Genomic DNA, 19,797 nt, shown 5'->3' on the forward strand with positions numbered 1-19,797 from the left:
GCGTGACCAAAATCACTACTCAAATTTGACTTCAAAAATCATGAAAATGTGTGAACAGATCTTTAAAAAAAAGACAACGCCCCAATACAATTCAAATTCTTTGAATTGTAAAAAAACCAAGAGAAGGCCAATAATAGCCCCAGCTATCGCTGTGCGGCTATTAAAAAACAATTCACCCACTGTCATTATACCCAACGTCATTATACACAATGCACTTTGATAATTTCATACAATAATCATACAACTTAGCAGCCGCTATTATAGGTAGGTTTTTAATCTCAAGTTCTGTTGTGATAGTTTTATATCAAGTCCCACGGGCCGCTGAGGCCCGGCTATGGCCATTAAGTATGTTAAAACATACGCGTAATAGCAACTGCTAATTTGCAGTCGGATTATCGAACAAAAATATCAAAGTGCATTGGGTATAATAGGGTTAAATGACAATTTACCGATTGCATGACAAAAAGCTAATGCCATTATACCCAATTTATTCCCTTTGATCTTTTCGTTCAATAATTCGATTACAAATTAGCACTCGAAATTAAAATCATGTTTTCTCGCATGTTTTCTGTAAGCTGATAGTTTAATCCCATTTTCGGTTTGATCGTTTTGTATCAACTCCCAAGGGCCGCTGAGGCATGATCATGGTCCGCGAGGCATGACCAAATGCACTAACTAAATATTATGTTAATTACTCGTTCTGGTAGTTTCAACGTTAGAATAAAATATTGGGTATATTTTGGGTATTTTGTCACATTGGGTACTTTGTAATCGAGTATTTTGTCCTGACACCCAATTCACCCAATGCCATATTACCCAACCTGCCATTTTACACAATGCCAACTTTGATCTTTTCGTTCAATTTTTCGATTACAAATTAGCAGTCGCTATTACAAGGATGTTTTAAAATAATTATGTAGGCAATGTAATCCCATGTAGTCTTGTGATAGTTTCATATCAAGTCCCACGGGCCAGTTAATTATATAGTCGGATAAATAGTCGTTCAGGAAATTTTAACAATAGGATAGGGTAAACTAAAATTGGCATTTTTTGTAAAATGCAGGTTGGGTATAATGGAATTGGGTAAAATGGCGTTGGGCAAGTTGTCTTGACACCGAGAAAAATATGGAATCGTGCGACAACTCCCCAAATTTTTGTTTAAAAGGTCTTTAGAATCTTTAATAGCGTTTTATAAAAAAAAATCTTAACCATAGAGGTACAATTTTTGATCTCTTGATTCACTTTACTAATGTTTGTTGGGGTTACCTAAAACATTCAGATAAACTTTTAAAAACAATTTGCCATTTTTCTTAACTTTTACCAACTATGGTAACTGTGACTTCAGGCACAATATTTACTACTACCAAATACTAGCACACGGCAATATTTTTCCGCCAAATATTCTGCCGAAATTTATACATTGCACACATGCTTTCGAAAAAAAAGTGAAGTACTGTTAAATTACAACAACTTTCTAAAAAATATTTGCAGTGCATTTTATAATTTTGTGGAAAGGGGAAAAAAGAGAAAGCACTAACACCAAGTTTTCCATTATATAAGCAATCCAATAATTGTTCGCAGCTCAACTCATAAACGCAAATCACCTTAACAAGCGATACATACTAAACAATATAGCCCGGTTCTAAACTCATTGTCCCGTTTCTGCAGTGGCCGAGTAGCTCACAAGTTCTTCGCTCTTGTTCCACAGTCGAAGTGCGTCATCCTCATTTGTACACTTTGCCGGGATTTGAGTGATCGCTCGACAGTCACTGAAATGCATTTTCACTAATTGAAAAATAAGGTGGTCAAACTTCCCCCAAAAGGACAACTGGGTCATGTCATCTAGTGCATGGATAAGAATCAATAATCATCCCCCCTATCTCACACTTGGGACCAGCAATTTTAGTCCACATTTAGACCATTATAACTAGGACTAAGGACATTTCTGGCTAATTTTGGCAAATGAGAGGTATCTATGTGTAAACGATGACACCACTTCATATATTATTCACATCTGGGATTTTCGAACCCAGATGTGAATAAATTTCAAATGTCAGTCGTCACAGGCTTCAGAAAGTTCTGGCTAGAAAGCTTCAGATACTCAGAGAACAATTCAAGGACTTGAGCGAGATAAGGAATGCCGCAAAATTATCTTACGCGAAGTAGAACCCAGACACATTCTCCACTTCTGGAGAGACAGAGAGGTATATCTGAGTCTGTGCTCCATAGTAGGGCGTCTTGAACATGAGGAGGACAAAAGGGGCAAACAGGATCTTCTTCCAAATTGGGAACTCCATATGCCTTCCCAAGTTTGTCATCACTAAGCCTGGGTGACAACAGTTGACAGTTACGCCTGTACCTGTAACAAAATGGCAACAATTTCAAGACGATTGTACCACAAGACTCAAACGTATTCTGCCCAACCCCCCCCCCCGGCTTAGTTGGCATATTAACTTTTTGGCTTATTTGACTGCAGCTTTTTGAGACTGTCTAGCAATGGTTTCACTCTGACTTAACGGCCTTGTTGCAATTGATTAACAAATGGGTACGTCAAAAAAAAGCATAATATACACTGCATCGAATATATAATCAAAAGAACATAAGAGAATCAAGTGTAAAAAAACTTCAGGCACTAAAACTTAGTCAGCTCAACTTAGTCAATTAAATAACAATTAAATTCTATAGAATCTTAACATTTAAAAAATTGTAGCGAATTCAGAAGTAATTCTCGTTGTTGTAAGTTGAACAAACCTAATAACCTATTACATTTTCAGACCATTTTATTCCAGCTGAGAAGATTCAATGGAGTTAGCCGTTTTGAGATCGGGATATCTGGTAAATTAGCGTTGCATGCACAAATCCCACGTAGCCAAGATCACTAGCGTTTCGGATCAAAAGACGTGCAAAAATTTAACAAAGTCTTTACAGTTTGGTGTAAAATTTTTAACGTGAATTTTTACTGTCCAGAGCTAACTTAACCTCGTAAACAAAAAGCATACGTTCAAATCGCAAAATTACATAGTAAAAATCCTTGTTTTGAAGAGAATTCTCATTACAATTGCGATTGCCATGCGATCAAACTTTTATATGAATAGATTGAAAATCGATAAAAACTTAATTGGTGAAACTTGCTGACAGATGCCACGAGTACTTGCAAAGAAAAGCCTGATACATAATTGTAAGTTTTCATTAGAAAGCAGTAGATTGAGTTCCGCATGAAATGTGTTCACCTTGAGCATGCTTCTACCATTTTAAGCAAAATTTTGCAATGTGAATGATCAAGTTTCAGATTTCACGTGGATCAAGTTACTTTTGCGAGCCGAAAACTGCAAAAAAAAATTATCTTGATTTCCCTCTACGTATTTTTGTACTTGTTCTGCGTGCTACAACTTTGGAATGCTGATTAAAATGTCTCCTAAAAATTTGGAATGTTGATGGAAATGCTATTCAAATACGATGGTTTTCGATGTAATTTTGCGATTCGAACGTTTACTTTTGTTAACCATTCTAGTTTCACTCAGATTCCAATCTTAGTTTACATTGGTTTTTCACTGACTAACATTTTTTTTTCTTATTTTTGAAGGCTGTAAAGGACTCCTCACCCTCTTTAACTATCAATTATGAAGGACAATTTACCATAGGGGAGACAGAGTTACATACAGAAACAGTAGCCTACCTTTGAGTCGTTTGGCTAATTCGACAGTGAATAGAATGTTTGCTAGTTTGCTCTGTCCGTATGCTTTCCAAGGCATGTACTCTCTGTCCAAGTGGATGTCATCAAAGTGGATCTGGGCTGTATCTCGAATGCCAGCCTGCGAAAAAGAGGTGAAATAAATAACAGAGCAACAAAACGGAGTGCTGAAATCGATTTAACACTAAAGACCTCTCTTTGTGTCCCAGTTTCATACATCCGATTAGTCAAGTAGTCAGAATAACCGACAAGATGGCTCGATCAGAAAAATTAATTTAAAAAATTCCATCACTGATGTCCGAATCCGAATTTCCTAGATGTCCGAGTCCCGTAACCCCAACTTTTACAATATTTTTGGGCAAATTCTATTTTGAGCAAACATTGTGAACTCCAAGAAGAGTGGAGTCATTTGAGAAGTGTCACCCAATGCCAGGGGACCATCGTTTTTTGTAAATACTGTCTCACCCAACGAGCGGGGAGAACATAAATAATTTTCCAGAGTTCAATGAAGATTGAAATGAGAAGAATTCTGAAATTTAAGGAGAACAGGACTGATGTTATAGAGAGCGATTGAGAAGAATGAAGAATTCTTCAACAAAACAAACACTCCCTTATTTGAACTTTTAATGAGCAAAAACTTTTGATTCCGAATCAAAGTTTGATAATAAAGATTTGTTTTAATTTAACATTTCAAGTTTCTATAAATTATTTATTTCTTTTAAAAAAAATTTCCTGGATTGTTTTAATAAGAAACGGACAAAACATTAACTGAGAGACAAGACAAGCTATGGTTCAACGACTTTGCTTATATCGTGGTTTTATATCATTCCCTGCAATTTGCACAAGAGTAATACATTTGACTCACTTCTTTGAACCATATTGCTCTGACCAGAGTTCCTGGCGAGACGAAGTAACAAAGGAGAAAACTTTTTTGTTAAGTTAGTTTTGAATGATCGGTATATTTCTCGTAAAACTTGTGATTGCCATCAACAAGGAGGCTCGGTAATGTGCGTCCGCACATAATGTTCCGACCCCGCTTATCCACAAGTTTGGCTGCATTGTTTGAACTACACTGCCTATTAAGGTTGTTTCTGTTGATAACTTGATAGGAATTCAAAATTTTTTATTGTCTACCAAATTGTCTACTAAAAAATCTCACATATTGGGATTAAAAATAGTTGACGCATGAATAAAAAAATTGTTTCCAACTCAAAAAATTTAGTAAAGTAAATGATGCATATAATGTAAATAAAGCAACGTTAGTGGGCCGATGAAATCTGCCAATATTAAGACTACAAGGAAAGACGAACAAAAAATCAAATGCCAACAAACACTTACAGTCAAAATTCAATGTCTATTTCTTGAAAGAAAATTACACAATAACTAAGTCAAAATAGCGTCAACTGAACCTAAACTAAACAAATTAAAACGTACTTCACTAGAAAAAAACATGGGACCAGTCCTTAATGAGACTCGGTAACAAGTAAACAGAAAGAACAGAAAGAACAAAAAAAAATACGTCTGTTTTCTTGAAAAGAATTGCACATTAAAAACAATGGGAAATCAATGGAAACAGGTTCATTTTCATTCATACCTCAATTTGAAGACATTAAGACCTGTCATTATCCAGATTATGTCGTACGTCTACAAAAACAAACGACGAAGTCAGACGAAAAACAAAACTTTCATTAAATTTTGCAAGAAAACCGTAACCCATGTCCCAACCGTAAAAACCATAATCTATTCCGTAAAAAGGTATAATCAAAGGCGCCTTCTTTGAACACCAATAATGAGACATCTGATCTATGAATAAAGAGACTAGGTAACAAGTATTAAAAATGATTTTAAATTGAAAACTTAATAAGAGATTTGTATTTTTCGAGAAAAATTCACAAACAAAAAATTAGCTTGTAAAGGAAATCACTAAATAGGTTCTTTTAGTTCTCAAACGAAAACCAATGAGATCTCTCATTATTCAGAATGTGTCATACGTCTACAAAAAGAACAAAAAATGAACAAAAATCAAAAGCTAAATCAAACTTTTGTGAAAAAAACCGTCATCGAAGCCGTTAAAGCAATGCACGATAAAACCCTTAGATATATTCAATTCTGCCTTTCTTCAGCAACAATTATTTGATATGCGACCTGTAAATAATGAGACTAGGTAGCAAATAGACAATAACGAACAGCAAAGTGCAAATTTTAAAAAATCTAATTTTTTGTCATGAAAAACTAAAACTATTAACTGAAAACACTGAACAGGTTCCCTTTTTCATCCGAGAAAGCCCTTAAGACCTGCAATTGTCCCGAATTTATCAATTATCCCGAAATCAAAAATTTAATTATTCTCTCGCGAAAAACCAGGATTGAATCCGTTAAAACAAGAAGCAACGCACTGAAAACCATAGACAAATTCCAATTTGCTTATCTTCAACACCAATAATTTCCTATGCGACCTGCAATTAATGACACTAGGTGACAAGTAGACAGCAAAGTTAAAAATGTCCTATATTTTAAAATATTTGAGTTCGAAGTCATGAAAAAATTAAGCGATCGACTGAAATCAGTAAATAGATTCTTTTTTTGATCCATAGGAATCCACGACCTGCAGCCATCCAGAATTTGTCAAACAACAACAAAAAGAACGACAAATAAACATGAAAATAAAACGAAATTCCATTAAATTCTGATAGAAGACGGTTTCAAAACATTTAAAACCATAAACTATTCAATGAAAAACCGATGAGTTCAATTGTACCTTCTTTTGAAATACCAGTCAAATGATATCTGACCTGTCAATTATGTGACAAGACAAGAAAACGAACCTCAATGATGCGAAAAGATCTGAAAAACAAAAAAAAACATTGTGAAAACTCGTAGTATCGAGGCAGAAAAACCAATACTTCAAACGTAAAACCGCATTGAAAGAACAAATTTTAGTCCATTAAAAAGGCAATGTGATATGTCTTCGCTGACCTCAGGCAACAAGTTGACCAAAAATGAGAAAAAAAGTCAAACACCCAGTGTTCATAGTGAAAATATATATTTCTAAGTCAAAACGAAAATAGGCTTTAAACTTAAAAGTAGATAGGTTTCTTGAGACTAATTAGAAAGCCAATTGGACCTGTTATTAATATGACTGGATTTGAATTGTTCTCTTCTGTAATTTAGCCAAAAATCAAAACAGACAAAAATAATTTTAAAAAAAGCATCGACAAATTAAAACAGCGATTAAACCAAATCCACCTTCCTATTGCCCTTGGTTAATAATAAAAAACTGTTCCAAATATTATGGATATGGATAATGCGACTAAAAAACTCCATATATCAAAAAAAAGATGTACTTTGCATAATTATCGAGTTAAACTTTCAAAAAAAACCTGCAAAATTTTAATTCAAGAACATTTGCAAAGTTTCTACAAAAACCACCATCCTTCTTTGCAGTAACAAAGATGATGTCAGTAGTTTTTAGGTGTTATTCTGGCAAATTTAAACAAAGATGATTGAAGAGCTTATGTCGTTTAATTTTTGATGCAAAAAGGCTGAATACTGAAAAAAAATTCTAGAAAAAAATTTAAAACTATAGCTATCAACTATAATCAGTGAATTGGTTCCCTTTTTCTTCCAAAGGAAACCAATAACATCTGCAATTATCCCGAATTTATCAATCGTCCCGAAATCAAAAATTTAATTAATCTCTTGCAAAAAAAACTGGTATTGAAGCCGTTAAAACAATAAGCAACGCACTAAAAACCAAAATTATAGCCAAAAAATTGGATGAAACAGTTCAAGTTCAAAAGCACTTTGCTGTTGATCATGGTAAAACCAACAACACTATCGTTACATATTTGTTAAGCAAATTGGCAAAAAATGCTTTAAAACACGCAAATGTGAACAGTAACAACGAAAATCCGTCAAATGTTCAAAATTTTAAACTTCGATAACTCCCTGAACATTGTTCCAGAGTTTAATATAATTGCTTTTACAGCCAACAAAATTTTCATTGGGAACTTGTTAAACTGAGGGTCAAATTCCGCGATCTTGTTAATCAAATTAACTTTTTTCTGATCAAACTTTTTTAAAAAATCTGCTAAACGATTAAAAAAGTCTGATTAAAATATTAATACGCAACTTTCAGTACAAGCAGCAATCATCGAACACAAAAGTACGAAAGAAAAACATTCATCGCAACAGTCTTTTCATAGCTTATAATATGAATTCAGAATCTTTCGCAAAATGATGAAATAACTCAACAAAATTTGTAACCTCCAAAACAGTTTTAAGCTATTCGTTATTCTTGAACAAAAATTTGAACAGAAGGCTCGGTAATGCGCATTTGGATATAATGTTCTAACTTTAACAAGCTCGTCCACATTATTGGCTTAATTGTCAACAAGCAAAGTCGAGTTGACTCGAATACTGACGCTTATGAAAGGAACTCCCTTTGACCGTCAAAAAAGCAAATGACCATACATTTAGGGAAATAAAGAACGCTGAGAAAAAAAATATGAAGAATTCATTTTTCTTCAAAAACGTGGGTTGTTAAAATTATCAAATACAAATTCCAAGATAATGATATTATGAACAATACGCGTTCCCAGCAAACATACACCAGCAATGCACAATAATGAGAAAAAGCAACGAGAACGGTCAAAATGGACAATTGCAAAATTAAAAATATTTTTGAAAAAAAGTGTCGTCAAAGTTAAAAGAACACGTAACCAAATATCAAAATATTTAAACACTTCTTACGACGCGTTGCTAAAAAACAACTAACATCATTTTGTTTTAATAAGCGACCAAATGCCAAAAACATCAATTAATGAAAACAAAAAATGAAGATATGCAAAACCCATATTGCTCACAATAATGGTCGATTAGTAAACAATATTAGCTATAAACAGATAACGCTCAGCGAACTGTATAATGCCACATCAGAGAGTCGATGAGGACCAACTTTTTAAATTAAAACATTTTTTAATGAGCAAACAAACCAGAAACTACTCAAAAATTCAATCTTTAATTAACAAGAATTATCGCAGTCAGCTGTTAGATGAAAACTAAAACCACCTAAAAGACTTAATGACATTTTACTAAAAACCAGCTGAAATTAATCAGACTAAACTACAATTCTACAAAAGCAACAGTCTCAATTCAAATTTAGGAAGTGGTTGCAGAAGTCAAATAAGCTGAGTGGGGTGATTCATGCATGCTCAGACAATTCAACGCACAGCTAACCCAATAATCACAAAAGGAATACAGTTAAAATTCAACTCAGCCAAAAAAACTGAACCGCCGAGCGGTATATAACTAAGAAGTAGTAAATAAAAGTTTGACATTTTGTTTATTACAACCCAAAAAATTAACGAATTGATCAATATATTTACATCAAAAGCCTTTCATTGTCAGCAAGGCTCATGACTATGACCCTATATAAGCAAAAAGCAAAAAAAAACAAAATGCGAGATTAGAAACTGAATAGTCTTTTTGCAGAACTATTTTCGTTAGAATTGCCAAAATCATACACATGTTGACAACCTTCACAATAAGATGAGCAAAAAAATCACACACCAGCATTGTTGGAGAAAATTGGAAAACACGCAATGAGAAAGACAAAAATGGACACTCGTCAACTCTCAAAATGTTTTCAATTACGAACAGTGTAAAACAATAGATGAAACCTAAAAGCACTTGAGTTACGCCACTTTACATTGCTATTTAGCAGCTGACACCTGACGAAAATGAGACCAAGTTAAAGTCGACAATTAGAGTGACCAGTAGATAAGGCCAAAATTTTTCAAAACACAGTTATTGCAGAGAAACATAGAAACCATGAGCCATTAATAACGTTTTCATATGCAAAGGCACCTTCATAAAAGCTTCAATAAGAAATGGACATTTAAGATCAGAAGACAACAAATACCATTGAAAACTCATACATTAACAATATTTTTCATGGAAAGTGTCAAAGTCATTAAAATCAAAAACTACCTGTTACCGATTCCAATAACAGTATACATTATCAGACCACGTACATTCAATTTGGTAGCACTTGCGTGTAGACAACAAGAAAACAGCAAAAACAGAACATAAACTGCCGCACGTGAAAAAAATTCTCCAAAAACCAAAAAATGTTCAAACACCAATTTCTTGCTTGAGAAATTTACAATTTATAATTTTCCACTTTGACCCTCCATATGCTGTTCCAGAGTGATTAACACCACACTCAAACTAAATCTTTGATTGATATCAAAGATGTCGAAAAATGTGAACAATCTTTTAAAAAAGCCAGAAACCATAATCCAAAATATTAGGATTATGGACGGCCAGCCTGGGGTCAACAATACCTCACCATCACTTTCAGTCTATTATAATTTTGAAGAACCAGCTCTCCATTCAATTAATTCTTCTCTTAGGAATTCTATCAACTGAGCGCTTCAAATTTCGAAAATCCAAAAGTGACAGGTTTTTTCTGCAGGGCATTGAACATGGGCTTATAATACTATTTGAGGGAAGCAATTGCTTTTACAGACAAGCCACAAAACTGCTTGATATTATCCTAAAGATTGAACAACGGGCAAATATTGAACAGTACATAAGGGCACTCTAGAGACGACACAGAAGAACAAACAATCCAATCGAAGAGGGTAACTAAAGTTTAAAAAACTTGTATGACTAGCCTGCTATAGACGTTCAATTTGACTTTCACAATCTAGAATAAAATTTAATTTTCAGTTATCTAAAATTGTTTCTCACGTCAGTTGACGCGACTTCAGCATTTATTAGAAATCACCCCAGACAAGATATCACGTTGGAAATTCAATTACCAACGAAATGGCACAATAAATTCAGTAAAACTTCCGTGCAAAAACATTGTAAAGAATCTAATAAGGAACAGAAGTTTGCGCTGATTAAAAAATGTGGGCCGACTTTGACTAAGAATGCCAAAAAGAATTCACAAAATAATGATTGCAATCACCCATTATAAAACATAAGCCGATCAACGTCAGACAAATTCTCAAAATGAAATTTTCCACCTTGAAAAATACCCATTGCTTGGAAATTTAAGAGCTGGACTATTAGGGTCATGAAAAAGTTAGTAATTAATTATGACTACTGATTTGAGAAACGTATTTTTCTAGTTTCCGGTCCCAGCCCAACCACATAAAATCATTGATAAAACACAAGATATAAAATAGCAAAATCTCTTTCAAACAATAATTTTATCCCAACAAATAGCACCCTCACAACTCATACATTATTCACATTTGTTTGATTGAAGTTATTTCAATTGTTCCATCTTCCGACACTTCCTCTTGATTATTTTTCTCCAATATAAAGTTGAATACTTCAAACGCATACATCCCAATGACAATAAATATGAAGCAAAACGACCCAGCTCCCGAAACCACGCATGCTAGAATTGATGGTCCAGGGCAGAAGAAACAAAACCCCCAACCAATTCCAAATAAAAGTGATCCGGATATCAATCTCCAATCCAGTGCGTCTTTGCAGGGAAGTTGGTATTCTTCAGTTAGCAATGGTTTGTCCTTTCGCTTTCTCAAAATGAGCTGAAAAGTTACCAGGTTGAAAGTAACAGCCGATATCAAAACCATCAGAAGAGTGATGTCCCAGTTTTTGTCAAAAGCTAAAAAGTTTCTGACTTTGCTCGGTCGGGTCATCCCCGATAACGACAAACCGACTCCGAAAACAATGCCCAGTATGTACTTGATAAAATAATGTCTGAGATCTGCAGAAAGTTGTTCAACTCCGTTGATAGCGAAACTGACAATCCATAAGCAAATCATGAATATGAGGAGTATCCCGAGCATGATTCCAGCGACGGTTTCTGAAGCCTCCCGATCGAAGGATTCTCGTAAATCTTCAAGAAAGTCAATTTTGAAGAAACCTGAAACGGACATTGCGAAGTAAAATATAATCTCAGCTTCACAGAATTGTGTTTTCTCTAGGAAAGATCTCCATGCCCAGTCATGTTCACAATTATGCATTTTATTCGCCACTTACCATCAATTCATAGCAAAAATTGATCTTTTCAACAACCCCCCCCCCCCCCCCCCCCCCTGTTGCCAGGTAGAAAATTTCCCCCTTTCTGTGTTGTACTTCGACGACAATGTTCTTGGCCTAAAGTTTAGACAGCATTATACCAGTTTCTGCGAGACCACTGTTCACGGTCATGTTTCTCAATTGCTGTGGGATGTAATGCGGAATCGCCTGTCGGTTATCTTGCAGGTTGGATTTTTTTCAATTTATATTCTAATTCGACTCAAAGCATTAGCATTGCTTAATTTATTCTATTGCGTTTACCATACCATTCAAATGCGTGGAATTTTAATACTCGTTTATGATTGGTTAGTAAATCGTCCGTTGAAATTCTATTCAAGAATTGCCCAATAGGGTAAAATTGTTGACAAGATCCTTAAATTTATACTATATAGAACAGGTCAATCTTACCTGTATGTCTCAGGATATTTGCAGTTGCTAGAGCTAGTCCAAAGAAACATCCAACAGCAACGAACGACCGCTTCGAGAACCTTGCCAATCCCGAGACACCATGTCCACTTGTGCACCCGTTGCCCAATCGAGTTCCAAACCCAACTAGGAGTCCTCCGAACAAAAGCCGGAACGCATTCGGGGCCTCGGAATCCGCATCGTACAACTCAATGTCTTCAGATCCGATTGTCAATTCCCGACCTCCGAAGATTAAATACGCAACCAATATTGACGAAATGAGGCCACAGATATAAGTCAATTTCCAGAAAAACCCAGATTTAATTCGAAGCATTAGGGACACAGAAAGGTATCCACTAAGCCCCGTAAGATGTCCGTAAAGAAAGAGATTCAAAGTCGAGCTGATGCCAATTAAAAGACCTCCCGCTAAACCACGGGCTACATCCACACCATCAAAATTTACCATTATACACTCACCTAATTACAATATTATTTGAAGTAATTTTAACTTGTCACAAAGCGGTTAAACTACTTTTACCAGCAGCTCAAAATATTAGCAAAGTTTATACTTAGACGTACGGGAATAGCAAGATTGTTATATTTGTAGAAGGTTATTGATTATTTTGAACATACTTCAGTAACTCTCAAATGATTAATGGTCCAAAATTAAACAAATTTTAAAAATAATAAGCACATGACTGCTGGAACGCGATAGTAATTGTTATTTTAAAAACTTCAAGAATATTATGAAAAAATTGACTAAGGCGCAAAATTATGGATAAAAAATTATGTTCATAAGGACATTTATGAGATAGATATACAGACTAATGTACTAATAAAGTACGTGCAGCTTACAGAGGTCACAAAATCTTAATTTAAAATTATTGCTAATGGTACATGAAATAAAGGGGAAAAATAATAAAACAAATTTATGCAGATAAAATGCAGCAAAACGAAGGCTCTGTTTTGAAAAACGGAGGAATTTCTCCGCAGAAAAGAACACTTTTTGCATATTAAAGTGAAGGAAATACGTCAATCTAATAACAAAGCCATATGCAAAACACTTGCTGCTGATTGATGAAAAACTGCGCAAAAATTAATTAGCAGTGATGAAATATACAATAATATGAAAAAAAAACAACACAAGTTGACGTAATTAGATCCTCCAAATTGAACCTCTTTTTGAACTTTTGCAGCATTGAAGCCATGATTTTGTGTTAAATCTAGATTAGGAAAACAGCGCGGAGTTATAGCAAAACTAAGACAACATGCCATGTAACTAATACACCTCGAAATAACTTCATCAAAGTAAAGCTGTCGTAACAAGATGCAAAATCTCTTAGAAAACTTTGAACGGCGAACTGAACGTCATTCCATTAAAAAAAATCAGTCAAAAAAGTTAAATCTTTCATGAAAAAAAGGCTTTCTTGAAAATATTTCAAATCATAAATTGATGAAATAGCTGAACTTTTTGAAAAATGCTAAATGAATCAAATTTTGAGGAAATAATACAGCCAAACTGTAGACAAGCTGGCATATAATTCGACAGTTTGATCTCACTCTTACAAAACAGAAAAGAGTTTTTTACGTTAGGCTAGGACTTGTTAGTCACCTGTGTTCCATTCTCTATTCTTTCTATATCTTCTACTGTCTTCAAATGTAAAGAGAATATCCTTGTAAAAATTGATTCCCGTAATTAACTTAAAGAAGCAAGCTCTAACCCAACATGGATCCAACTAAAAAGCAAAAAAAAAATCGTGAACTCTCCAAGCTAAAAAAAGAATCATGTGCTTGAAACCTGTGCAATAAAAAAACGACAGAAATTAAAAAAACAAGACGGCTCGTGTGATTCTGTGCCTTGCACAGATTGTTCCAATATACGTCTCACATTTTAAAACTTTTTTGTTTGTAGAGGAAAAGCTCTTTTGATCATCAGTTTTGCTTTGCTCAGATTGAAAAAATTTTGCTGTATACCTTGAATACAACATTCATCACTATGTACACTGGAAACAAATATTTTCAAAAAAACGTAACTTCAGAAAGTTTACCTTATCGAGAGCAATCAGTGACAAAGAAAATGCATCTTAAACGATCACAGACAATATTTTACTAAAAGAAATTACAGCGATCATTTTACACGATAAAAGATGCAAACAACTAATAGACTCAATTTTTTTCATCTGTTTTTTCTCTTTGAAAATACGCCCAAATGACTGTAGTAATTTTTAACAGTTAGTTACACTGAATATCCAGTTGAACTTTTTTTCTCAAAAATGTAACCGAATATCAAGAACTAATTTAAACAAAATCAGAAATGTTGTAGAAATGTTCATTGTCTAGTTTTGTCTTTTTTGGTAAGAACGCTGTTTGAAGTTACTTTCAAATAACTTCTCTTATCTTCGGAAAATTTCTAATTTCTAACTATTTGAATCGAACACAACAAAAACGTTTTCTCAACTTACTTAAACAAAATTCTTTTAAATTTACTTAAACAAAAAGTGGTAATAAGTTCAACGGGCGGTTGCTCTGTTGACAAAGATAACATGCTTCTCGGCTTTGTTCCCAAATGACTGTTCATTCTTGTTTTCTTGCTACAAAATCCCCATATGTAACTATTTCAGAATTTCGGACTCAAGTATTTGCTTTTGGCTATATTTTCTAGAAATTGATAAAAATTTTCAATACCTAAAAAAACAAATTTATCTGTTTTTTGTTATTTAAAGTAGAGACCACGTTTCAGGGATCTTGTTGCTCCAGAAATAAAATTCCAACATGCCTGGTTTCACTGTAAAACTAAGGACCAAGGATACAGCAAAACAACGCCAAGCGCCAGTAGTACTGGTACATTTGTATTTATGGCCTTAATGATCTCTTAAGATTACAGTAGTATTTTGACTGCAAATAACGAAGCCGAAAACTAATAAAGAGAAAAATAATGTCATAATGGTCAGATGTAGAGTCAACATTTGGAATCAATTTGGAGGTAGATTGTAGTTGCAGATTTTACAATTTTAGACTTCGATAACTGCATTTATATGTCGAGAGAATGAGCACTCAATCAATTTGGTAACAAAAATCCTTTTCGCTAATTTAGCATATTGGCGAGTCAGCCACAACTTTTTTTGTCCATAAAATTTAGAGCAGCTAAACACAACACTTTTAGCAATGCATATCTGCATCTCACAATCGTACTTCCGCACCATCTTAGTATACCATATAGTGAATTGAGCTTTAAAGTTTCCTCAGATCCAAAGCACTGATTTCAACATACCAAAAATTATTCATTCTTAAACATAGATGATTGACTCGCTACCATTTTCACTTTACATGATTTGAAAGAAATTTTGTTTCGTTGAAAACATATTTAAATTAATGTCGAAATTCAAAAAAAACACAAGACACTAATGTCGATAAAATTGCTCCCCTAACGACCACCGTCTGGTGTGGCATCAGTTGAAAAGTTCTCTAGCAGGGGTCACCGGTTACGGGGCTTCAAAACTTTTATAAGAGGTAATTTTTTAAAAGAGCTTCAAAACTTTTTATAAGAACTTTTTATAAGGCTTCAAAACTTTTTATAAGTGCTTGAAGATCAATTTCAGTTCATTTTATATTTGCCTTCTGATAGTAAACTGCATCTGACTAAGTTAAGCCGCTGAAGCTTGTATTCTGAAGGCGAGCAACTTAGTGCGCAAACACTGCAAATACAAGAGTGACAAGGCCCTTGAAAAGTGGTCCGACAAAAAATGCATTAAAACAAACAGGATAAAAACAAAAATGCGAACTTTGTTTGAGACTAAGCAACAAACTTCAACAGACACTATTAATTTTAGATATTTTAAGGAACGATAAATCTTCTCAGTAAGGTTGATTAAGTTTGTCAAATTAAAAAATTTCCCTAAGCATGTAATCCTTTGCACACTATCAATACAAAACATACCCGGAAGATTGCCAGAAAATAGCCGCCGTTGATTCCCATAACTCTATTGGGATTGAAAGAAAAGAAAAAATCGACAAATATTGATTTTTGTATAAAAACATTTTTAAGTGCGATTTATTTTGATATCATTTCGTAATTGAAGATACTCCTGTCTCTCAGTGAGAGGCTACAGGGTCTAGTATCAATACCAATAGGCATTATAGATAGTAACTAAAACTTAATGATCTCTTAAGATTACAGTAGTATTTTGACTGCAAATAACGAAGCCGAAAACTAATAAAGAGAAAAAATAATGTCATAATGGTCAGATGTAGAGTCAACATTTGGAATCAATTTGGAGGTAGATTGTAGTTGCAGATTTTACAATTTTAGACTTCGATAACTGCATTTATATGTCGAGAGAATGAGCACTCAATCAATTTGGTAACAAAAATCCTTTTCGCTAATTTAGCATATTGGCGAGTCAGCCACAACTTTTTTTGTCCATAAAATTTAGAGCAGCTAAACACAACACTTTTAGCAATGCATATCTGCATCTCACAATCGTACTTCCGCACCATCTTAGTATACCATATAGTGAATTGAGCTTTAAAGTTTCCTCAGATCCAAAGCACTGATTTCAACATACCAAAAATTATTCATTCTTAAACATAGATGATTGACTCGCTACCATTTTCACTTTACATGATTTGAAAGAAATTTTGTTTCGTTGAAAACATATTTAAATTAATGTCGAAATTCAAAAAAAAAACACAAGACACTAATGTCGATAAAATTGCTCCCCTAACGACCACCGTCTGGTGTGGCATCAGTTGAAAAGTTCTCTAGCAGGGGTCACCGGTTACGGGGCTTCAAAACTTTTATAAGAGGTAATTTTTTTAAAAGAGCTTCAAAACTTTTTATAAGAACTTTTTATAAGGCTTCAAAACTTTTTATAAGTGCTTGAAGATCAATTTCAGTTCATTTTATATTTGCCTTCTGATAGTAAACTGCATCTGACTAAGTTAAGCCGCTGAAGCTTGTATTCTGAAGGCGAGCAACTTAGTGCGCAAACACTGCAAATACAAGAGTGACAAGGCCCTTGAAAAGTGGTCCGACAAAAAATGCATTAAAACAAACAGGATAAAAACAAAAATGCGAACTTTGTTTGAGACTAAGCAACAAACTTCAACAGACACTATTAATTTTAGATATTTTAAGGAACGATAAATCTTCTCAGTAAGGTTGATTAAGTTTGTCAAATTAAAAAATTTCCCTAAGCATGTAATCCTTTGCACACTATCAATACAAAACATACCCGGAAGATTGCCAGAAAATAGCCGCCGTTGATTCCCATAACTCTATTGGGATTGAAAGAAAAGAAAAAATCGACAAATATGGATTTTTGTATAAAAACATTTTTAAGTGCGATTTCTTTTGATATCATTTCGTAATTGAAGATACTCCTGTCTCTCAGTGAGAGGCTACAGGGTCTAGTATCAATACCAATAGGCATTATAGATAGTAACTAAAACTTATGAGAACAAAGTTCAAGTACCGGGCATCTAAAAATGGACTTTAAGGGATTATCCCGTTTCTATTTCTGACTTTTGATTTTTTATACTGACTCCCATTTTGAATTGCTTTGCTGAGCAGCTGCTGTTTAAAAGGACTTTGAGCAGAATGACAGAAGAGTGAAACTAGCCTAGAGAAGTCAAAAAGATTTCACGCAAAATGTCGAAAAAGCGGCAAAATGGGTAAAGCGAAAAAAAGTTCGACGAAGTAAAAAAAATAGGAGCGCTATAATTGCCGGCTGAGAAGATGAGGGCGGCTATTAAAAACTTAAATCTCAAAAAACTCGGAGAAGCAAAACCAATTGCTACCACTAACTTTGGATGAAACATTAACAATGCGACTCGGCTGGGACGCCTTGATAAGGTCTAAGAGTAGAGTAGTCAGTAGGAAGTGTCCGAGGTGGTTGACTCCCAACTGGTACTCGAAACCATCTAGGGTGGATCCCTTCGGACATGCCATCACTCCTGCATTGTTCACTAGAATGTCACATCTACTCTCCTCACTCAGGAACTGGTCACAGAAACCACGCACAGATCCGAGACTTGCCAGGTCTAGCTGCATTACGGATATGTTGCTGTTTTTGGTGGCTTTGATTATTCTATTAGCAGCATCTTGTCCTGCTTGGACGTTGCGACAAGCTAGGATTACTCGTGCACCTGCAACACAACAAAGTTACCGATATATCAACCTTCTGGTGGAACATTACAGCACTTTCCGTGGAGCAATTACACCAAAGCAATCCCACGTTTTAGGCTTGAATGTAATGATTATGTTTAGACAAGGCGCAAGAACGTTGTCAAATTGGGTAAGTAGCATGCAAGAAAATTTAGATTTCATGACAACGAATAACTGCCTACCGTAAAGGCAAATATATACGAAAACATAAAACGTTCCGGCACGGTAATAAAATTTTCGTTTCTGAATTGGAGTGCAATTTCTTTCTTAGAGCATTCACGGAAAGATGAGGTCTATCGATATCATTTACTGGTTGACAAAATCGAATTTGATCACTGCCACAAAACATTTTTTTAAAAAAACATTTTTTTTAAAAAACATTTTTTTAAAAAATGCAAGTTAAGTCTTTGCAGACCTACCTCTCCTCGCAAAATCCTTAGCAGTCTCGAATCCGATTCCACAATTGCCACCTGTGACCAGGGTGGTCTTTCCAACCAGACTGGCTCTAGAGTGACACACCCCACCCAGGAAGTACCGCTTGGCGATTGCTATCCCCGTCACTAAACATTACATTATGCTACATAACGGGTTCTAACTCCCATTCCAGTAACTTACTTCTAGAACCGATTCAACATCAAAAATGCAGAACGCTGCTCGCTACAAAATGATATCTTCTAATTAATCGGAACTATTTCTGATTGTCGTTTCTGGCTTAGCAGTTAGCTCAAAATCATCGGTTAGTAGAAATCAAACTCTAGCAAATCCGGGTTTATTTAGCAAAGTCAGCTCAAAATCATCAGTTAGTAGAAATCGAACTCTAGCAAATCCGGGTTTATTTAGCAAAGTCGGGTAATAAGACCTGCGGTAAGTTTTACCTGGATTAGAATTAAGGCAGACCCGAAGAGTGCTCCTTTTACAACCTTAAAGGTTAGTAAAAGGGGTCTGCTTATTTCTGTTTGTGATGTAGACTTACACGCTACAGGATAACTTTAATTATAACGACTCTATATTAATATGCGGGAGTCACATAAGTACAAATATCTCATACAGGCTGAAAGACTATCATTGAGTATTTATTACGGAATAGAACATTCTGAGTCTCTGATTGGTCAAATTAAATCACGGAATAGATGTCCGTCTTCTGCAGAATATGACCCACTACAATTGACGTCTTTGCACTTTTGTAAGTGTATTTAAAAGTTGGAATGGATAGTCCAACCTATTTAGCTATAAAAATCATTATCGGCGAAAAACTACCAATTATACAGTTCACGCATGATTAAGGAACCATTTCTTCGTTCATAACATTCAGGCTTATTTATAGATAAGAACAGTTAATAATACTGAGAACTTTGGACTACAAAACACAAAAAAATATTGCGAGTATTCGATACCTATTTTTGAGTGTTTTGATATATTTAGGGTTAAGCATCGGTTTTGATGTATTCCAAACCTCGGCAAAATTTGCCAA

At 34.6% G+C, this 19,797-nt stretch overlaps 2 protein-coding genes across 3 annotated transcripts; both read right to left on the minus strand.

The window, feature by feature from the left end:
• Positions 1-652: 652 nt before the first annotated feature.
• LOC142353440 (retinol dehydrogenase 14-like) lies at positions 653-18,902 on the minus strand. Of its 2 annotated transcripts, XM_075405682.1 has the most exons (6): positions 18,746-18,902; positions 17,967-18,307; positions 3,677-3,812; positions 2,158-2,359; positions 1,624-1,769; positions 653-671 (listed from the first exon to the last, which is right to left on the minus strand). In XM_075405682.1, the coding sequence occupies exons 2-5, from the start codon at positions 18,210-18,212 to the stop codon at positions 1,649-1,651; spliced, it is 705 nt and encodes a 234-aa protein (XP_075261797.1). In that variant the 5' UTR covers positions 18,213-18,307; positions 18,746-18,902; the 3' UTR covers positions 653-671; positions 1,624-1,648. The 2 variants fall into 2 exon arrangements, with proteins under 2 accessions (XP_075261797.1, XP_075261796.1); XM_075405681.1 differs by lacking the exon at positions 653-671 and having other exon boundaries at positions 1,433-1,769.
• Positions 10,795-13,131, minus strand: LOC142353439 (uncharacterized). The gene is made up of 2 exons (XM_075405680.1): positions 12,164-13,131; positions 10,795-11,600 (listed from the first exon to the last, which is right to left on the minus strand). The coding sequence occupies exons 1-2, from the start codon at positions 12,624-12,626 to the stop codon at positions 10,954-10,956; spliced, it is 1,110 nt and encodes a 369-aa protein (XP_075261795.1). The 5' UTR covers positions 12,627-13,131; the 3' UTR covers positions 10,795-10,953.
• Positions 18,903-19,797: the final 895 nt, after the last annotated feature.

This window comes from Convolutriloba macropyga, chromosome 14 (genome assembly GCF_964194025.1).
Source record: "Convolutriloba macropyga chromosome 14, txConMacr16.3, whole genome shotgun sequence".
NCBI classification, from domain to species: domain Eukaryota; kingdom Metazoa; phylum Xenacoelomorpha; order Acoela; family Convolutidae; genus Convolutriloba; species Convolutriloba macropyga.